The sequence below is a fragment of the Gadus chalcogrammus genome, chromosome 6, assembly GCF_026213295.1.
Source record: "Gadus chalcogrammus isolate NIFS_2021 chromosome 6, NIFS_Gcha_1.0, whole genome shotgun sequence".
Taxonomy (NCBI): Eukaryota; Metazoa; Chordata; class Actinopteri; order Gadiformes; family Gadidae; genus Gadus; species Gadus chalcogrammus.
Genome location: NC_079417.1, coordinates 10182342 through 10200125, shown reverse-complemented (window position 1 = coordinate 10200125; position 17784 = coordinate 10182342). Strand labels below are relative to the sequence as shown.

The 17784-nt window shown below is 47.3% G+C and overlaps 1 protein-coding gene across 1 annotated transcript in view; it reads left to right on the top strand.

Annotated features, from left to right (window-relative positions):
• The window catches only part of si:dkey-40c11.2 (drebrin-like protein A), a 36935-nt gene that overhangs the window by 12847 nt on the left and 6304 nt on the right, over positions 1–17784 (top strand). The window contains exons 2-10 of the mRNA XM_056592237.1: positions 5387–5442; positions 5684–5796; positions 6391–6465; positions 10246–10389; positions 10472–10549; positions 10709–10860; positions 11066–11120; positions 11308–11382; positions 12657–12768. Of these exons, the coding sequence (XP_056448212.1) occupies positions 5387–5442; positions 5684–5796; positions 6391–6465; positions 10246–10389; positions 10472–10549; positions 10709–10860; positions 11066–11120; positions 11308–11382; positions 12657–12768 (860 nt within the window). The remainder of the gene's footprint in view (positions 1–5386; positions 5443–5683; positions 5797–6390; positions 6466–10245; positions 10390–10471; positions 10550–10708; positions 10861–11065; positions 11121–11307; positions 11383–12656; positions 12769–17784) is intronic.

Genomic DNA, 17784 nt, shown 5'->3' with positions numbered 1-17784 from the left:
GGGTAGGTCTCCAGGGACTAGGGTCAGCGCTTATAAGGAAATTCAAGGAAAAGCATGTGCTTGCTTTCCTCAACTGACAGATTGACAGGGGTTTTATGGGTAGGAGGAGACATATCATAGGGTGTTTTAGGGATGTCTCTGCCATCCCCGGCCCATCCCAGGCTGTCGAGGGAGAAACAGATATACATTCAATGTAGCACCTGGGAGAGAGAGAGAGAGAGAGAGAGAGAGAGAGAGAGAGAGAGAGAGAGAGAGAGAGAGAGAGAGAGAGAGAGAGAGAGAGAGAGAGAGAGAGAGAGAGAGAGAGAGAGAGAGAGCGAGAGAGAGAACAGAAAAAGGAACCCCCAACTAAATAAGAAACAGAGGAAGAAATGATGGGGAGAGGTAAGATAAAACGATGACCAGTCATAGCAAAAGCCCAAGCAAAGAGAACGAGAGTCAGACATTGAGAGGGAGAAAGACTGCAGGGTTCTGTCTGGGGAGATCTTTGATCTGTGCCTGTGGAGTGATCAGTCCAGTCTCACCATATATTCCGGTGTACATTTCCCAGGCACCATCCATTTTCCGTTCGCACTCTCTGTGTGTGTGTGTGCACATTTTATCTGCAGCATGTGTTTAAATCTCTCTCTCCTCCCCTGCTGGCAACAAATGACTAAATGACTCAATCCCGTACCGGCCCGCAAGGTGTTTCTGTCAAGAAGACAGACTGGGTAGGTAGAGAGAGTACATCCAGACCCAGTGTAGTTGACTAATGGGAAACAGAAAGGTGAGATATCGCTTGTGTGCGTGAAAGGTTGAGGAAACCTTTATATATATATGTATGTTTTTATACATGTTTCCTGAGACAGGTGCCTAAGTAAACTCAGATGTGGACATGCAGAAAAAGTCACGTTTCTAAGTTACTATACGAGGACACACTAACAATGCCCACACTAACAATATTCTCTGTGTTGTTTAGGTACATGCTGGTGAACAGCTGTCGTAATGGCAACCCCTTTGGATTTCATGTGTTGTCATGTGTGACGGTTAACTAATTTTTACTAAAGTTTTGTTGAATATGGACAGCAGCACGCATAGATCTCTTCATGTTTGAAGGAAAAAAGTGTTCATATATTAAAGTTCATAAAGGCATGAAGTGATTTCACCTCTGCATTCCTCTTTGGCTGGAACTAAAAGGATGGGAGCCATGGATTGTATCTGTAAGAATAAAAATTAAATATATAAAAATATATAATATTGGCCTGTGCAGTAAAACGTCAAGGTGAGACTTCAAAGACAAATGAATCCACTGAACAGGGGGAGGCTAAGCAAGATCCTTATCATCTGGAGAGAGAGAGAGAGAGAGAGAGAGAGAGAGAGAGAGAGAGAGAGAGAGAGAGAGAGAGAGAGAGAGAGAGAGAGAGAGAGAGAGAGAGAGAGAGAGAGAGAGAGAGAGAGAGAGAGAGAGAGAGAGAGATCACTGTTTACATTTATCATAGGAAAGGTTCTTGGCTTCAGGTGTCCTCCAAAGTAAACCCACCCTGCTGTTATTGGCTTGGTCCTGTCTGTGCAATGCACTTGAATTACCCTGTGTGTACTATCTATGTATACAGAATCAATGTGTGTGTGGTAGTGGACACACACACACACACACACACACACACACACACACACACACACACACACACACACACACACACACACACACACACACACACACACACACACACACACACACACACACACACACACACACACACACACACACACACACACAGAGTGTCTGCGTGTGTATTTGATTGAAATACATTGCAGGACCAATGTTTCAGGCCTTGATGTCTGTTTTTCTCTCTGCATGGGGTTTCTCTTCTCTGCCCTTCTCTCTCCCCTTGTCTTTATTCCACTATTCTTTCTTTGTTAAGGCTTAAACATACAAGGACCACATGTACAAACTGCACACTTAAAGCACATTCACTTTTATCCCGCTCGTACGTTGGTCAATGAACCTTCCTAACCGCAGTCAGAGCTGAAAACCATTGTGGAGTGCAAGGCATATATTTATTCTGCTTCCGCCTACAGTTTTAAATGCGTGTTGTTGATCTGTTTAAGTCATCTGGATGAGATTGGATGGGATTTAATGTGCCTTCTATTTGAAAGCAAAAGTTCTGCTGCTGCTTGCTCTCTTCGCTTGAGCATTGGTGTTTGGAGCACTTTACTCTTACCTTCACTGTTCTTTCTCCCCTCCCCTCCCCTCTCCTTCCATCTGCTCTCTCCTCCTTTCCTCTCCTCTCCTCTTCCCTCCCCTCATCTCCTCCCCCTCCCCTCTCCTCCTCTCCCTGGCCCGGTTGGAAGGTGGCCTGTAGAGAGACAAGGAGTCTGTTTTCCTCATCAGTGCATACCACAGGAAACCTACATGTGTGAAGGAGAACAGCTCTTTCTGCCCTCCCCTTTCTGTCCTCTGACTCACCCACAACAACGTTTAAATACCCTACTTTTCTTTTTATATGATTTGTAATTCCCAGCAAACGTTCAAGCTCATGGCTTCTCACTTTGTTTTTACCATTCAGATTTTGTGGCATTCTCTTGTTGGTAACAACAAAATTAACAACAACAGCAACAGCACTGCAATCTATTCCCTATTTTAAAGGTGATATTGCACACAGATGTGAAACCTTCAGCAAGAGTTGAATAGTATGTTTGTCATACTGGCCCAACGTATTACTACAAACTAAAAAATAACATCATACATTTATCCTTGTGCTCATTCTTTCGTTGGATGGCCATTCATGCTTTATCTTGCACGTGATGACGTTTTCTTATCTTGAAAAGTATATTCAGGCGTTTAGGCTGAATCATGGACACAATATCATCTAATTACATCATGCAAACCCACTTCCTATGATGCTATCTGTGGAACAAAGAGGCCAAACAGCTCCAGCCGTGGGCTGCCCAGCCCGTGGAGATGGAGAATATGCGCATGAAATTAAGCCTCCTTCAGTGGCCCTGCGACCTTTGACCCTGACCTTCAGGAATGCCACCAGGACTAATCACAGTATAACATAAGCTCCTTCCTCAGGTCCGGATATGGGCTCCACAGCAGACTCTGTGGTGTGAATGATCAGGAGGAGAGAACTCAGAATCATGCTACTACTGCATGTGGCTAGGTATCGGAATGGCATGTAGCTATGGTTCAAAATAACAGTCGTGTTACCGTGTATGGTGGTCATGGCAACACACGGATGGTAGTACACTAAAGTCGGCTTGACAGACTCACATATGTATATGATATGGTAAGTGGACTGCATTTATATAGCGCTTTTACCCAAGGTGCTTTACTATATTGCCTAACATTCTCCCAGTCATTCACCCATGGAAGTGACAGCAATGCAAGGCGACTTAGAGTTAGGTGCCTTGCTTAGGGACAGATTAACAATCCGGGGATCGAACTAGCACCCTTTTGGTTACCAGCAAACCAGCTCTACCTCCTGAGCTACTGCCGCCCCATCATAAAGACACACACTCATACTCTGCCAGTCTTTATTTTCCTGCACTGTTAATACAGCATGCTCATTGTGCCCCTGCTTATGTGTGTTAGTGTATGTGTGTGGATCTCGCACACACACACACACTCTCAGGCACGCCTGGATGCAGACACACAGACACACACACACATCTAGATGCGTATCCCCCCTCCCACTAGCCCACGCAGACACACTGGGACTGATTTATGTTGCTCTCTGGCCTTTAGACAGACAGAGCGTAATTGTAGAACAAATAATATCAGTGTGATTCAGAAAGGCTATTCAGACGTGCTGTCAGCCTTTGTTCATGGTTGCACGTGTTTGTATAGATGCCTTTGAGAGGTCATTGCCCTTGGAAATGTTATTTAGTAGGAAAAATCTTCCCTCTTTCTCTCCCCCTCTCTCTCTCCTTCTTTCTTTCCCTCTGTTCCTCACTCTCTCCCTCTCAGTCATCTGATGATGGCGTGTCAGTACAGTGGTACAGACATGCATGGAGAATGTGCTTCAGTGTAGGAACACATGCACTCAGATGAAAGCACAGACAGCTCACCTTTGGCCTGTTGTAATAGGGACTCATGACCTTCTGCGCTGATGCTTTGTTCCAGATGTTGTCGACACAGCCCTGACTGCTCTTCAGAGAGGAACTCAATCACGATTCAAGCCAAAAGAGCAGTCGAGAGGTGACAATGTTACCTTCTCTAGGTCACTTGCAGACAGGATTCAACCCCAACTGCTTGGAAATGAGGATTGAATAAGGATCACGTTGGCTGTCTGCTCCGTGCGTTGCTTTGCTTGCTGGTAAATGCTCAACGCTGATAAGGGGAAGAAAGTAGAACAAAGATGTTACGTTCAATTTTTTTTTTTTATTGGGTTTCTCAACACATAACCTTTCAGATGGGAGTCCAAAGGTTCAGGACTTGAAATCCCTATCCGCCCACGAATGACCTGTAAAAAAATAATCATTGTTTATAGCTTTGAATTACAGCATCTCCTAAATAGCTCAATAGTTATAGTAGACATTGCATTACAGAGCATAGGTGGGTCTTTGCTTGACAATGCTCAATAGCATTCATTCATCCAATTTACTTTCTACTTTTTTAATCTAAAATAACCCTTGAAAATGCAGCTCTTGACAGCCGTGGTGTTGTTGCACGGTTGCTATGTTACAAAGCCTGATTGACTCTGAAGAGCAGGGGGGACAGGTTTCTTCCTGTCACATGTCGGAAACGGTAGCGCAGAACAGCCCTGACTGAACACTCAGGTGCGAGCCCACGGACGGCGAGGCCAACACCATGAATGGGCCTTACTGTGTCTCCCTGCCCCGCGGACGTACAAGGGTTGAAGGACAGACAGAGAGAGAGAGAGAGAGAGAGAGAGAGAGAGAGAGAGAGAGAGAGAGAGATTAATGGAAGAACAAGAGAGAAAGAGAAGGAGCAAATGAAATGAGGGCATGCGTCACAAATGAAGAGACATTTTTTCCTGAATAATTAAGACTGCTTTGTATGGACAAAGTGTGTGTGTGTGTCTGGATATGATGCAGAGACCACGTGTAATTGAAGAACAAACACGTATATGCAAATGTATGTGAGACACACAAATGTTTGGGTGGGGGGAGGTTTGCACATGTGTCTGTGGTTTTCTGTGTTTGTGCATGTGCGTGCATCTTTGTGTGGGTAATTATGATCACAATGATTGAAGTAACACATGGTGAATGAGGCTGTCAACCTGCTGGGGAATTTTCCATAAAGATACAGTATGTTACAATTTATATTGTTGTTGTTATAGATTCACAGTGAGCAAAGCTTATCCAGGCTCCCCACACACACAATTTCTCCTGTGCTCTTTTTTGTTGAGTGACGTCGGCTCATCTGCCTCTCTGTCCACAGGGCTTTGTTCACATATGAAGGAATCAGCAACAAGCTCAAACTGGCAGACTCTGGAGGTAAGATAGCTCAGAACATAACACAGGAATCGTGTTCCTCATAAGCAAGTTTAGACGCAGACTATCTGGAAGCGGAGACACAAATAATAAATCACTTTCACTTTGATCTGAGTTTTATTGATCTGTCTCCTAATGAATATTGAATATGGTTTCAGTATATTTCAGTTTTCCTTTTTATTTTGATACCATCTTCTGCCCTGCCCTTCCTATATATACCCCTGTGGCTCTCTGATCGCTCCAGCGGGTGGTGTGGCAGAGCTGGCAGGAAAGTTTCACATGGCCAAGCCCCAGTATGGTCTCTGCAGAATCGGGACGGCGGAGACAGGAGGCCCGTGCATCGCTATGATCAGCTGGGTGAGTTCAAGCAATAGGGACCACCCACATTAACCATGTGCTCATCAGACTTCAAGTCAATCAATCAATATTGATTCATACTTAAAACTTTTTAACTATTGTGAAATATCAGTACACGCTCAAAGAAATCACTAAAAGGATAAGAAATATGTTAATAATACCAAAAGGATGAAACTATCACACTCATACATGGTTGAAGATTGTGGCCAATTCACATGAGCAAACCTGCTTATTGAAGTATGCAAACAAATCTATGGCCTTGCATATGGATAAATGCATTCTTCCTGCAGCTCTGAAATGATGTGTTTTAAATGTTGTCGAGTGTGTGTGGATGATGGCTGGTTCAAGCAGCCTCTCCTGACCAGAGTCTGATTGGACTCTGGGTCTGGTTGAGGCTGCACACACCTGTTGCACATGTTGAGCCAGCCATCTCCACACACACTTTTAGATTTGGTATAGATTGGAATAGTTATTGACATTTTTGGAAAGTTATTGTATCATTACTTTACTTTTCAGCAGTACTACGGTACTGCTGAAATAGAGGCTATGGAATATGTGTGAAGGGGTCTGATGGGGTTCTGTGTGTGTCTGTAGATGGGACAAAATGTGGATGAATACCGCAGGACGGAATGTTCCAACCACATGGCCGCCATCAGGAACTTCTTCAAGGTAGGTTCGATATTCAGCCGCCGACTCACTGTTTGGTCAGATAGCCCTGAGTTACTCACCTTGGGGTTGTGATGAAACCATCTCCACGGCAACGGATAACACAGAATAACACAGTTAGGTTCAGTGTTGGGGATGGAAACTTGCACACACGCACAATGCCTCAAGTGTATGCCGGATAGACTTGGTACCCCCAGCCCGTTCTGCCGGCGATTTGAATTCGCCTTGCAGAATGGTCTGGAGGAGAGCAATGCATTTCTTTCTGCTTCTGATATGTTTTTGCGGGAGCCAATCACCAAGCTGGCTTCTCCCCCTGGCACACTATTGGCTGGTTCAACACAATGACGACAGGTCAGCGACAGCAAGCGGCCAATTGTGTACACAGTCAGTGGAACAAGGCACGTTGATCACGCCTCTTGTGCTGCAGAAAATGGCAGCAGCCTCCCTAGACCAACGTGCAATCTACCATTGAGCTTGGTCTGGCAATAGCCAGGCTGTATGCCGTAGCTACTACACGCCACCTGGCTACTCCCATTTCCATTCCTTCTTATCGATCCGTATTTTTCACGACACTTCCAATTCCGACTTAAAGAGGGACATACACAGAATGAAAACACTATATTTACACACGGAAGTTTACCTTGCATTGTCTCCAGAGTGTTTCCTGTCCTGCTCTGCGCTTCCTGTTGTGTCGGTTGTGTCAGTGTGCGGTTATTCTCGTCCGCCGTGCTTTCATCCCGACAGTGGGGCTGAGGGGGACTGGGCTCTGGTGGAAGGGCCATTGTGTCTTTTGCGTTGCCCCCGGTGACAGACGAATCCCCAATTCAGAGCTGCCACACTCGTTGTGACAGCCGCGGCGGGAAGTGGGAGAAAGAAACGATTCCGGGGAAATGTTGGCAATGGAGTGAACTGGAAACATTCAAACACAACACGAAGCCTCAAAAAATTTGCGTTTCATGTTTTGTTAGTAGACGTGTGAATCGAGCTCAAGCTGTGAGAGTAGCAGTAAAACGCGATTGACGTCAAGGCGCTTGTTGGCTGCCTCTGATTTAGCATTCACTTCATATTTAACCTGGGGTTGGTTCAGGGGTTAAGCTTAACCTTCGGGTCAACCTCCATGGTTGACCCGTTTCCATATAAAGGCAAAACCCCAGGCGGTGGAGCACTCTGGAGAGAGCGGAGTGGTTTTGGGACCTGGACTGTGACAGACTGCACTCTGGAATCTGGTATCTTCCCATGCATTTTTTTATATGTACAAGAAAGAAACTAAAGACATCAATAGGACTTGAGGCGAAACTATGCATTTCGTGTGTATGTTTGTGTGTGTGTGTGTGTGTGTGTGTGTGTGTGTGTGTGTGTGTGCGTGCGTGTTTGTGTGTGTGTGTGTGTGTGTGTGTGTGTGTGTGTGTGTGTGTGTGTGTGTGTGTGTGTGTGTGTGTGTGTGTGTGTGTTAAATATATTAATGTCAGAATTAAATTTTGTTTTGGTGGGTTGGTTCACAATAGGCTGATAACAGAAACACACACACATGCACACACACACAACTTGACTATTCTTGTCTTTTATTAGCTGAGGCTGATTCAAATTGATAGAACACACATTCCCCCGTGCAGACATCACGGCCGCAGCATGTGTTGAGCATTAGCGGGACTGTGTAACCCCATGGTTATGCTGACTGGAAGATCCTCTCCTCATCCTGTGAAGTTCGGGCCGCCTCTCAGACACAAACGTGTCGGCGATAAAGCGTTCTGAGCACTTGGCACTTAACCCACCGTTATCGTTCTGTTTCAAAGTTATTTTCAGACATCAAGGAATGCCGGTGAAATAGGATGCGAGGCGATGTGTCATACCCCTGTCTGCAAACACCATCTGGTAGCAATGAAAATAAATCGCTTACTGTTCCCCAGATAAGATTTGATTCCAGAAATCGCCTTTCAAAACCAGCAGCCAGTCAGAGCAGGAATCGTGTTTACCTCTCGCATTTAGGAATCTCCCCAAATATGTTCTGTTTGTTACATGTGTATGTATGTTGATAAATCAACCAACGTTTGTTCTCACAGCATCCTTTACATGATACCGTCAGATTATATTGTCCATGTTTACTTCTGTTTTGGGAGTTTATAGTAGCAGTCGACGAATAGTCTCTAGCACCCTTTCCAAATGAAATAGAAAACCATCATTCTAGCATATTCACAGCGACTACATCACAGAGGAACCAGAGAATAAAGTCCTAGATGGCCCAGAGTGGATATTTAAACTATTCTGTCAGTAGTGGGAGAACCTACACAACATTGTTGAAGGTTCATAGAACTTTCAGAACACAGAATTCACATTATTCATATTTCGGGGAAGAGCAGGATAACAGCGTGGGGAGTGTGTGGCTTTAGGCCGCTCTTGTGTTGCCTTATGAAGACAGGAGATCACCCAACAAAATATTATACTATTAATATTCTCAGAAAAATACAAGTTCTCGTACGAGGGATCAGCATGGAATGTTTTTAATAATAGGACAACCCCCTGTGTGAGGGGAACTTTTGGTATTTTAATTTTAACCCTAACCGTAACCCTTTTTTTCTGAGTTTGTTTGTCCATTCTTCTTTCTTTCTACTTTCTTCCATCCAACCATCCCTCCTACAGCACAGGTCTCAGCTGGTAGTGAGTGCGGTGTGTCAAGACTAGCTCCCAGCTCTTTGTACCTGTGTGTGTGGGATGCTTTGGATGTGAATCTGGATTTGCGTCTGTGTGTCAGTGTGTTTGATCTGATGTATCTCCACTAAGATGCGGTCGCTTTAGGCCACTGAAGGACAAAGAAGAAACATATCAAGGATCTGTCATTGTTTATGTAAGTTCTGAATCACTCAGTCATCCGGAGCCATCGGTTACAAACGCACCTTTGTTTGTTGATCTCAGAGCCTGGCAACCGACCGATGAATGAGCCGCTTGAGTTTATAGCGTTGGATTAAATTCACACAAATGAAAACCTAGCCTAAAAACCCTCCATGGTCGAGAAGGTGCCTCACTTTCGACACTCGGTGAGTGATCATGAGGACAGAGCAGGGTTAAGGTGAGGTCACACGACAGACCAATAAGATGAACAGGCATTAACAACCGCTTAACCACGCCTACCACCACCACCATCACCATCCACTGGGCAGCTCCTCCTGTCAGGGCAGTCCCCCACATCCTTATTAGCAAAACATGAATCGAACGACGTTGGATGGAAAAATAAAAATAAATAAAGAAGGAAGAAATCGAAGAAAGTAGGAGAAGTTGGGAAGACAAATGGGTGGAGAGGGGAGAACGAACTGGAGAGTACAGTATTTATTTTATCTCCAGGATGCATGACTTGCAGATGGAACCGTGTGGAAGGAAAACGTGGACGTTTTTGATGAATGCACCTGAACACGTTTGAAGCGGGTTAAACAGTCCTGCTTTCTGGGTCAGCCGTTACTTTCAGAACAGCCCGGGCCTCTCCACATTACGCTGTGCTCACTCAGTCTCCTCCTGTGATGGTGTCTTAGTTTGCTCCTATGCTTTTGTTTACAGTGCCTTCAGGTTCAACACACTGTGGGTGATGCCCCAATGAAATCAACACTGTATGCCTCACAATAAACGAAAGAAAGATAGAACATAAAGAGAAACAAACCATCCATTCCTCCATATAAAACAGATGTGCTCATAAACCAAATACATTTGTGTATGCAGAGATAGAGACACACTCTTCTTCTCTCAAGTCAGGATTTAAGCAATGTCTCACAGCTCCCAATGTTCTTCTGTTCCTAGGAGTCCCATGTGTTTATCAGTGCAGAGAAGGTGGACGATGTCACAGAGGAGTTGATCGCAGCCGAGCACAGTAAAGTTCAAGCGCGAGCGCCAATGGAGCGAGTCAGAAGGAGCTCCCGGTCTGCAGAGAAAGAAGAGACAGTGGTGGGTTTCTTGCAATGTCCTTTTTGTCCATTAGGGGGAGACAGAGGACCATAGTAAAATCACACATTTTTGTTTTTTTCAGGGCACCAACTACAGAAAAACAAACGCTGCTATGGAGATGAGGAGAATCAACAGAGACTCCTTCTGGGCATGTGCAGAGGTGAAAGGAAACTCCTAATATGTACTCCACAATTGGAATCATTGAAATGTGATCCGGCAGGAAGGATGCTACCCATTGAGGTCAGCAAACTACTGACTACCGGTTTAAAGTACATGAGTCACATTTTTCCCCCCTTTTTTCTCGGACCGTTTGTCTCAGCGCGAGGAGGAGCAGCGAAAGGAGGAGGAGAGGAGGCGTATGTTGGAGGACAGAAGGCGTCTAGAGAGGGAAAGAGTTCAGAACGAACGCAGGGAAGCCGATGAGAGAGATAGGAAGATGAACGAAAAGCTCCAGATGATTGAAGAGCAGAGGTTTGAAAAGCTACTGAGTTACCATGAGTTCATACTCTTGTTAATTTAGCACCCTCTACTGGCTGCCCTGTGTAATACATTAAGTGAGCACAATAAAAAGGTCAGCAAAAATAACAAAAGGTGTTGAATCAAAGAGTAAATCCACTGCAATTATAAAACTTAATTATTGATAAACATTACCAATTTTTAAATGTTTAATTCTCAGGAGAAAAGAGGCACAGAAAGAAGAAGAGTTACGCGGGCATGAGAAATCAAGATGGGTGAGTTCATAGTTTAGATTCCCAAGACAATGTGGTGGATATGTATGTTCTCTTGTGCGTGTGTGTGTCTGTGTCTGTTTGTGCGTGTGCGTGTGTGCAGGTTTATGTGAAGACATGAGAAACTCTGTAGGTGTACCACTAGGCCATTAGTTGTGCGTACGTTGAGTGTGTGGTCCCCTGCTGGCAGGTGCAGCAGCAGAGGGAGCATGAGGACAACATGAGGGCCCGTCTGAAGAGGAGTGAGTCCATAGAGATGGCAGCGGTACGTCCTCATGATGACAGCGCTGTCCAATGTGCTTTCACTAAAGCCCCTTTTTCTCCTTGTCACATGTCCTCTGATTGTAAAAAGAGTGAACTTGTTTTTATGATTTGATTGAAATTATTTTATTAGGATAACCCCTTGAGATGTACCATCTCATTTTCGAGGGGTCCTGAACAAAATGCCAAAAACATTACACACATACAAACAAGACAGACAACTAAAGACACAAAGAGCATACAATTACTACATAATACATAACAGGGAATAATGATTGTTACTGTAGTGTCAGTGAAAATTGGTGTTTCAGTAAAATGATAAGAATGAGAAATCAGATGAAAAAGAAAATAATGATTTCAGAGTGATTGTTTTCCTTGTTGGCTCAATGAAATGGTATCGCTAATAGACACAAGAAAAAGCTGCCAGCAATTATTGGGCAAAATACCAAAAAAGTAAAGTGAATGATTGCTGTGAAGAGGATTACATTAAACATAATGAGGTAGCCTGACATCGTCAGTAGGGCTGAACGATTTTGGAAAATAATCTAATTGCGATAATTTCAACCAATATTGTGATTGCGATTTATTATGAGATATTTCTTTGAAAGTTCCTAATGTCCTGTATTATTCACTAAGCAAGCAATAAATCATTATATAGGCTGACCAACTCAACATTGTAAGGAGTCAAAATATTAACTGCTTTTTCCTTTAGGCCAGGCCTATATTTTTTGAGATGAATTGATATTATAAAATCGTTATTTAACTATTGAATGGTAAAAGAGAAATAAATACTAATTATGCTGAACTCCAGTCAGTATCGCAGCCTTCGCGATTTACAAATCGCGTTCTATTATATCACGATGTTGGTTTGAATTCGATTAATCGTTCTGCCCTAATCACCAGACCAATTCACAAAGGCCTATTAGGCTGGAACCTCCCAGAGCTACGAAATAGGTGACCAATCGGCGGCAATAATCTAAGTTGTTCTAGAAAATGCCACAGTGGTGTTCCGACCGTACACTGTCACTCATCAAATCGAACCCCCCCATATTAGATACAATGACTGTGACAATGACCAGTCATATATGCCAGGGCAAATAAAAACATCTCGCAGATTCGTCTGCTTGCTAGGCAAGTAATTAGGATTAGTTATAAAGTAATGCAATATCTTCTCATATATCGTGCAACATGAACAACTGAATTAAGTAGTAATAACAGTCGACCATACTGTAGAGAACTGTGTCTCTTATTGTTCTATGATATACCTTGAACCTGCAGGAGGCAGCAGTCCTGGTTTCCCAGCGCTCCATGAACCCTCGGGAGTTCTTCAGACAGCTCTCTTCCTCGTCTAAGAGCCCCCTCAGCCCCACATCTCCCCGCAGTGGTACAGGTGTGTGTGTGTGTGTGTGTGTGTGTGTGTGTGTGTGTGTGTGTGTGTGTGTGTGTGTGTGTGTGTGTGTGTGTGTGTGTGGTCATTCATCCTTAAGTGCAAGTGTGATTAGCCATTACAAGACGTTTCGAAAATCGGCCTCTTCTGACATCACAAGTGGGCGTGTCCACTCAGATGTGTGCTGGATAGATCAGTCTACCAGCCTACCCAGTGGACTGCAGCAAACGTCGATCATCCATCCGTCAAACATCCAGGTGGACACGCCCTGTTAGAAACTGCTCCACCCAGGTTTCATAACAGCCTTCATAACATAATTTAGGTAATTAACTTAGGTAATTAATTAATTATTAGCTATTAAACCATCACAATCATTTCTTAAACAAACAATAATCCAATGAGTAAAGGGGAACTTACAGTGAAGGGAATTCAAAAGACACACGGCAAACACCTTCACACACTCAGTTGTGGTGAAGATGTGGTGAGAACAAAGGGGGGGAAGGCCTCACTAGGCCTCTATTTATAGTGGGAGGAGCAATCGATTACCCTGAATCACCACTTGGTGTCCCTTGTGGAGGTGAGGTGAAGCTGAATAAACTTGCAGTTTCTAACAGCCGCTCCCGGATTTGTGCAGCAAATGCGTTTCATTTCGTTTCTTCGTCTGTGATTTCCGGGAACTGAGATTAATCTTGAAACAGGGCGTATGTATGCTCGGCCTTTAAGGATGACCTTAGCACTGCAGACCCTTCCGTCCTTTCCAGGGTAGGGTTCAGTTATCCTTCCGATGGGCCAAGAGGATATTGGGGGTCAACTACCATCACCACCTGACCTGACTCCATGTTCCCTTTGTCAGTTTCCCATTTCTGCCTGATTTGAAGGTTCGGAAGGTAATGGTGAATAAAGGCTGTCCAGAAATGGTCTGCTAAGATCTGGCTGTGGCGCCATCTCCTCCTGCGAAGGAGTTCACTTCCACAGTAGATTGCCTGAGGAAGAGAGGAGTCTGGCCGCCCCATCAGCAACATATTTGGTGTGACAGGGTCTTGGTCAGCAAGGTCAGAGGAGATGTATCCGAGAGGTTTTGATTTCAGAATACCTTCTACTTCAACCATGACTGTGTGTCGGACTGTCTCCGTTGTTGGTTGGTTTCCTACTGCAACATGGAAGGCCACTATGATTGATTTTATCTCTCGTTCCCAGCTTCCGCCAAAATGTGGGGCAGATGGAGGATTGAATTGAAAGTTCCCCTGTGTGTGGGCCAATTGCTGCTTTAAATCTGGTGCCATGGCCTGGAAGGCATTTTGCAGCTCTGCCTCTCCTCTGAAATTAGTTTCACAGTCAGAGAGGAGTTCAAAGGGTTTCCCTCTGCGTGAAACAAATCTCCTGAAGGCCATCAGGAAGGTATCTGCATCCATACTGTCAAGCAGCTCGATATGTATGCAGCGAGTTGTCAAGCATTTGAATAGAATGGCCAACCTTTTTTCAGAGCGGCGACCTACTTTAACTGTGAAAGGCCCAAAACAGTCCATGCCTGTGGACCAGAAGGCGGTCTTAGAAAATCTAAGGCGGGCTGGAGGAAGGTCTGCCATTTTGGGAATGACTGGATTGGCTCTCCATCTTTGACAGTCTGGACACTGGTGTTGGTGCTGTCTTATGGCCTGGCGACCATGCAGAATCCAGTATCTGCGTCTCATTTCGCCCAGTACACGTTCTGAGCCTGGGTGGAGCAGTTTCTCGTCATAATGCTTGATAATGAGTTTGGTCAGGGGAGGTTTTGGATCCAATACAATTGGATGGATATTTTCAAAATCAAGTGTCTCCACTCTTCGAAGTCGATCTCCCATTCTGATGAGACCAGTATCAGATTCATATTCAGGAGACAGGGGGAGTGATTTGCTTTGTGTGTTTATCACTTATTGTTTTACTATTGTGGCAACCCCGATCCAACTGGGGGGGGTCGAACCACGCCAGCTCCGTGGACAGGTAGTCTGAGGGAGGTATGTGCCGTTCAGCATGGCGGCGCAGGAGCACGCATCAAGCACACCCGGGCAATCACGGACATTGGGATCACCTGGGGGAGGGAGACGGGAGAGGCCTCTTAAGGATCAAGCACCCACCAGACGGGGGAGACAGCGGAGTCGGAGAGACGCAGGGGGGGGAGAACGCACCAACCCGTAGTAACGCCTAAACGTTTCCCCCCAGGACTGAGCGCCGTCCACGCAGCCAGACCAGAGCCAGAGACTGACCCTTTTTACCCCATAAGAAGAAGAACCTTTGTTCTCTTTTGTTTGACCTTTTTTACAAGTGAGGTGAACGAATAAAAACCGTTGACCCGCAACCCCATTTGGAGCGTCTCCTTTTAAATTCCCAGCCGCCGACGATCGGGGTTGCCACACTATATATATATTTTACATATTATTATGTTTATTTAACCCTTCTGCATGGCTTTGTGTTCGACCGTCTGTAGTACTTTGTGTTTGACCTTTTTCCTGTTTATTTTTATCTAGGTTTTAATTTTTGGCTGTTCAGTTTTATCGAGATGTGTGTGTGTGTGTGTGTTGTGGCAACCCGGCCGTTGCAAATTAAGGAGATGAAGAGCACCTGAGCACGATCGGGGTTGCCACAGTGGTGGAGAATGCAGGCAATGCGATCCTTCGGCAGACCATGACGCAACCAGGTGACCAACCCGCAATACAGGACGAGGAGATCGAAGTGTTGCGGCGATGCATGATCCGGATGGCCGAGCAGCTCGGACGGGAACCTGCCCACGCCGTCCCCACGAAGCGGATCACCAAGATGGGACCGGACGATGACGTCGAGGCGTACCTCGAGATCTTTGAGCGGACCGCGGATTGGGAAAGGTGGCCACCAGACCAGTGGGGCTTTATCCTAGTGCCCTTCCTGACCGGGGACGCCCAACGCGCTTACCGGGATCTCAACCCGCCCCAGGCGGCCCATTACCCCACGCTCAAGCGGGCCCATTACGGACACAACCTGCCAGCCCAGGCGCAACGATACCACGACTGGGTTTACGACCCACGGGGGTCGGTGAGAAGCCAGCTTTCGCAACTCGTCCGCCTGGCGGAGCGGTGGCTCGTCGAGGGGGAGGGCCCCCCGCTGCTGGACCGGCTGGTAATTGACCGTTGCATCCGAGCTCTGCCGGGGCCAAACGCTGGGCCTCCGGGAACCAACCCAGGTTGGTGAACGACCTCGTGGAGCTCTTGGAGAATCACCAAGTCACCCAGCGGCTGTGCGGCGGGACAACCCCGGCCCCCGTAGGGGACGAGACACGGACCGAGCGACGCGCGGCAGCTAACCCGAACCAGATCATCACCTGCTGGTCCCACGAACGGACCGATTCCCAAGACCCTTAGGGACCGAGCCTCGGGCACCAACACTGACAACCTCGGATCAGACCACGCCGGTTGCGTAGTCGGCCCGCCTATATGGCCGCCCCTCCCGCGCCATCCCGGTCCGACTCTGACGAGTTCCTTAACAGACCCCCGAGAGAGGCGGTGCGGCAGACACACGCCTCGTCCACGGTCTCCCTTCCCCTGGGGACCCCGGACACGATGACCGCCTCCGAGCAGACACCTCCTCCCAATGGGAGGGAGACTTTGGCCCCTCGTCGACTTCTCCGACTTTCCCCTGGCCGACGGGGTAGGTGCCAAAAGGGGAGGTCAGTTCGCCACCGCCCAGCTGGAGGAAAACGCCCTCAGAATCGCCTGGGGATACGTACAGGTCCATGAGGGCCTATCACGGGACTCGCTGAGTGGTCGGCAGTACCCACACTTTAGCACCAGGGGGGGGTTGCTGTACAGGGTGGTACAGAGGGGGGGTGAGGAGGCGGAACAGTTGGTCGTTCCGAGACCATACGTGAGCAAAGTCCCACACCCACCTTCTGGGGGCCCATCTGGGGATGGACAAGACGAGGGATAGAATACTGAACCGGTTTTACTTGCCGGGGGTGAAAAAGAACGTTGAGGAATACTGCCGGGCGTGCCCTGAGTGCCAACGCACCGCCCCGAGACCCTCTGTGCGGAATCCCCTCATACCTATGCCGCTAATAGAAGTTACCACCCTGGACCTAACAAAGGGATCCTGGCAGGTCCCCCTCACCCAGTGGGCCCGAGAGCAGATGGCGTTCGTCACCCCTGACGGGAGGACCATTTACTGTACCAGTACGCGGTCCTCCCGTTCGGGGTGCATGGGGCTGCCGCGACCTTCCAACGGATGATGGACTGGGGGGGAGTACGCCGCCGCCTAGATAGACGACATCGTCATACACAGCAGCACCTGGGACCTACACCACCTCCGTGCCATACTGGGGGCGCTCCGAGCCGCCGGCCTCACGGCCAACCCCAAGAAGTGCCGCCTGGGCCTCGAAGAGGCGTCCTACCTGGGCTATCGGGTTGGGAGGGGCAGCGTGAAGCCGCAGGACGAGCGACCATCCGGACCTGGCCCCGGCCGAGAACGAAGAGGCAGGTGAAGTCGTTCCTGGGACTCGTGGGATACTACAAACGGTTCATCCCTGCGTTCGCGACACTGGCCAGCCCCCTCCACGAGTTGACGTGGAGTGCTCTACCCGACCGAGTGGAGTGGACGGAGAAGGTCGAGGAGGCGTTCTCATGCCTCCGACAGGCCCTCTGCATCGAGCCACTCCTGATCATCCCCGGGCTTCAACCTCCCCTTCGTCGTCCACACCGATGCATCTGAGGTGGTGGGAGCGGTCCTGTCACAGGTCCGGTCAGGCGAGGAGCACCCGGTGTCCTACATCAGCCGGAAACTCCTGGCCAGCGAGAGAAACTACTCTACCGTAGAGAAGGAGGCGCTGCCGATAAAGTGGACCCTGGAGAAGCTCCGCTACTACCTCCTCGGACGCACCTTCACCCTAGTCACAGACCACGCCCCCCTGAAATGGATGGCGAATGCCAAAGATACCAACGCCCGGGTGACGCGCTGGTTCCTGGCGCTGCAGGACTACCACTTCCAGGTGGTCCATCGGCCCGGACGCGCAGACGC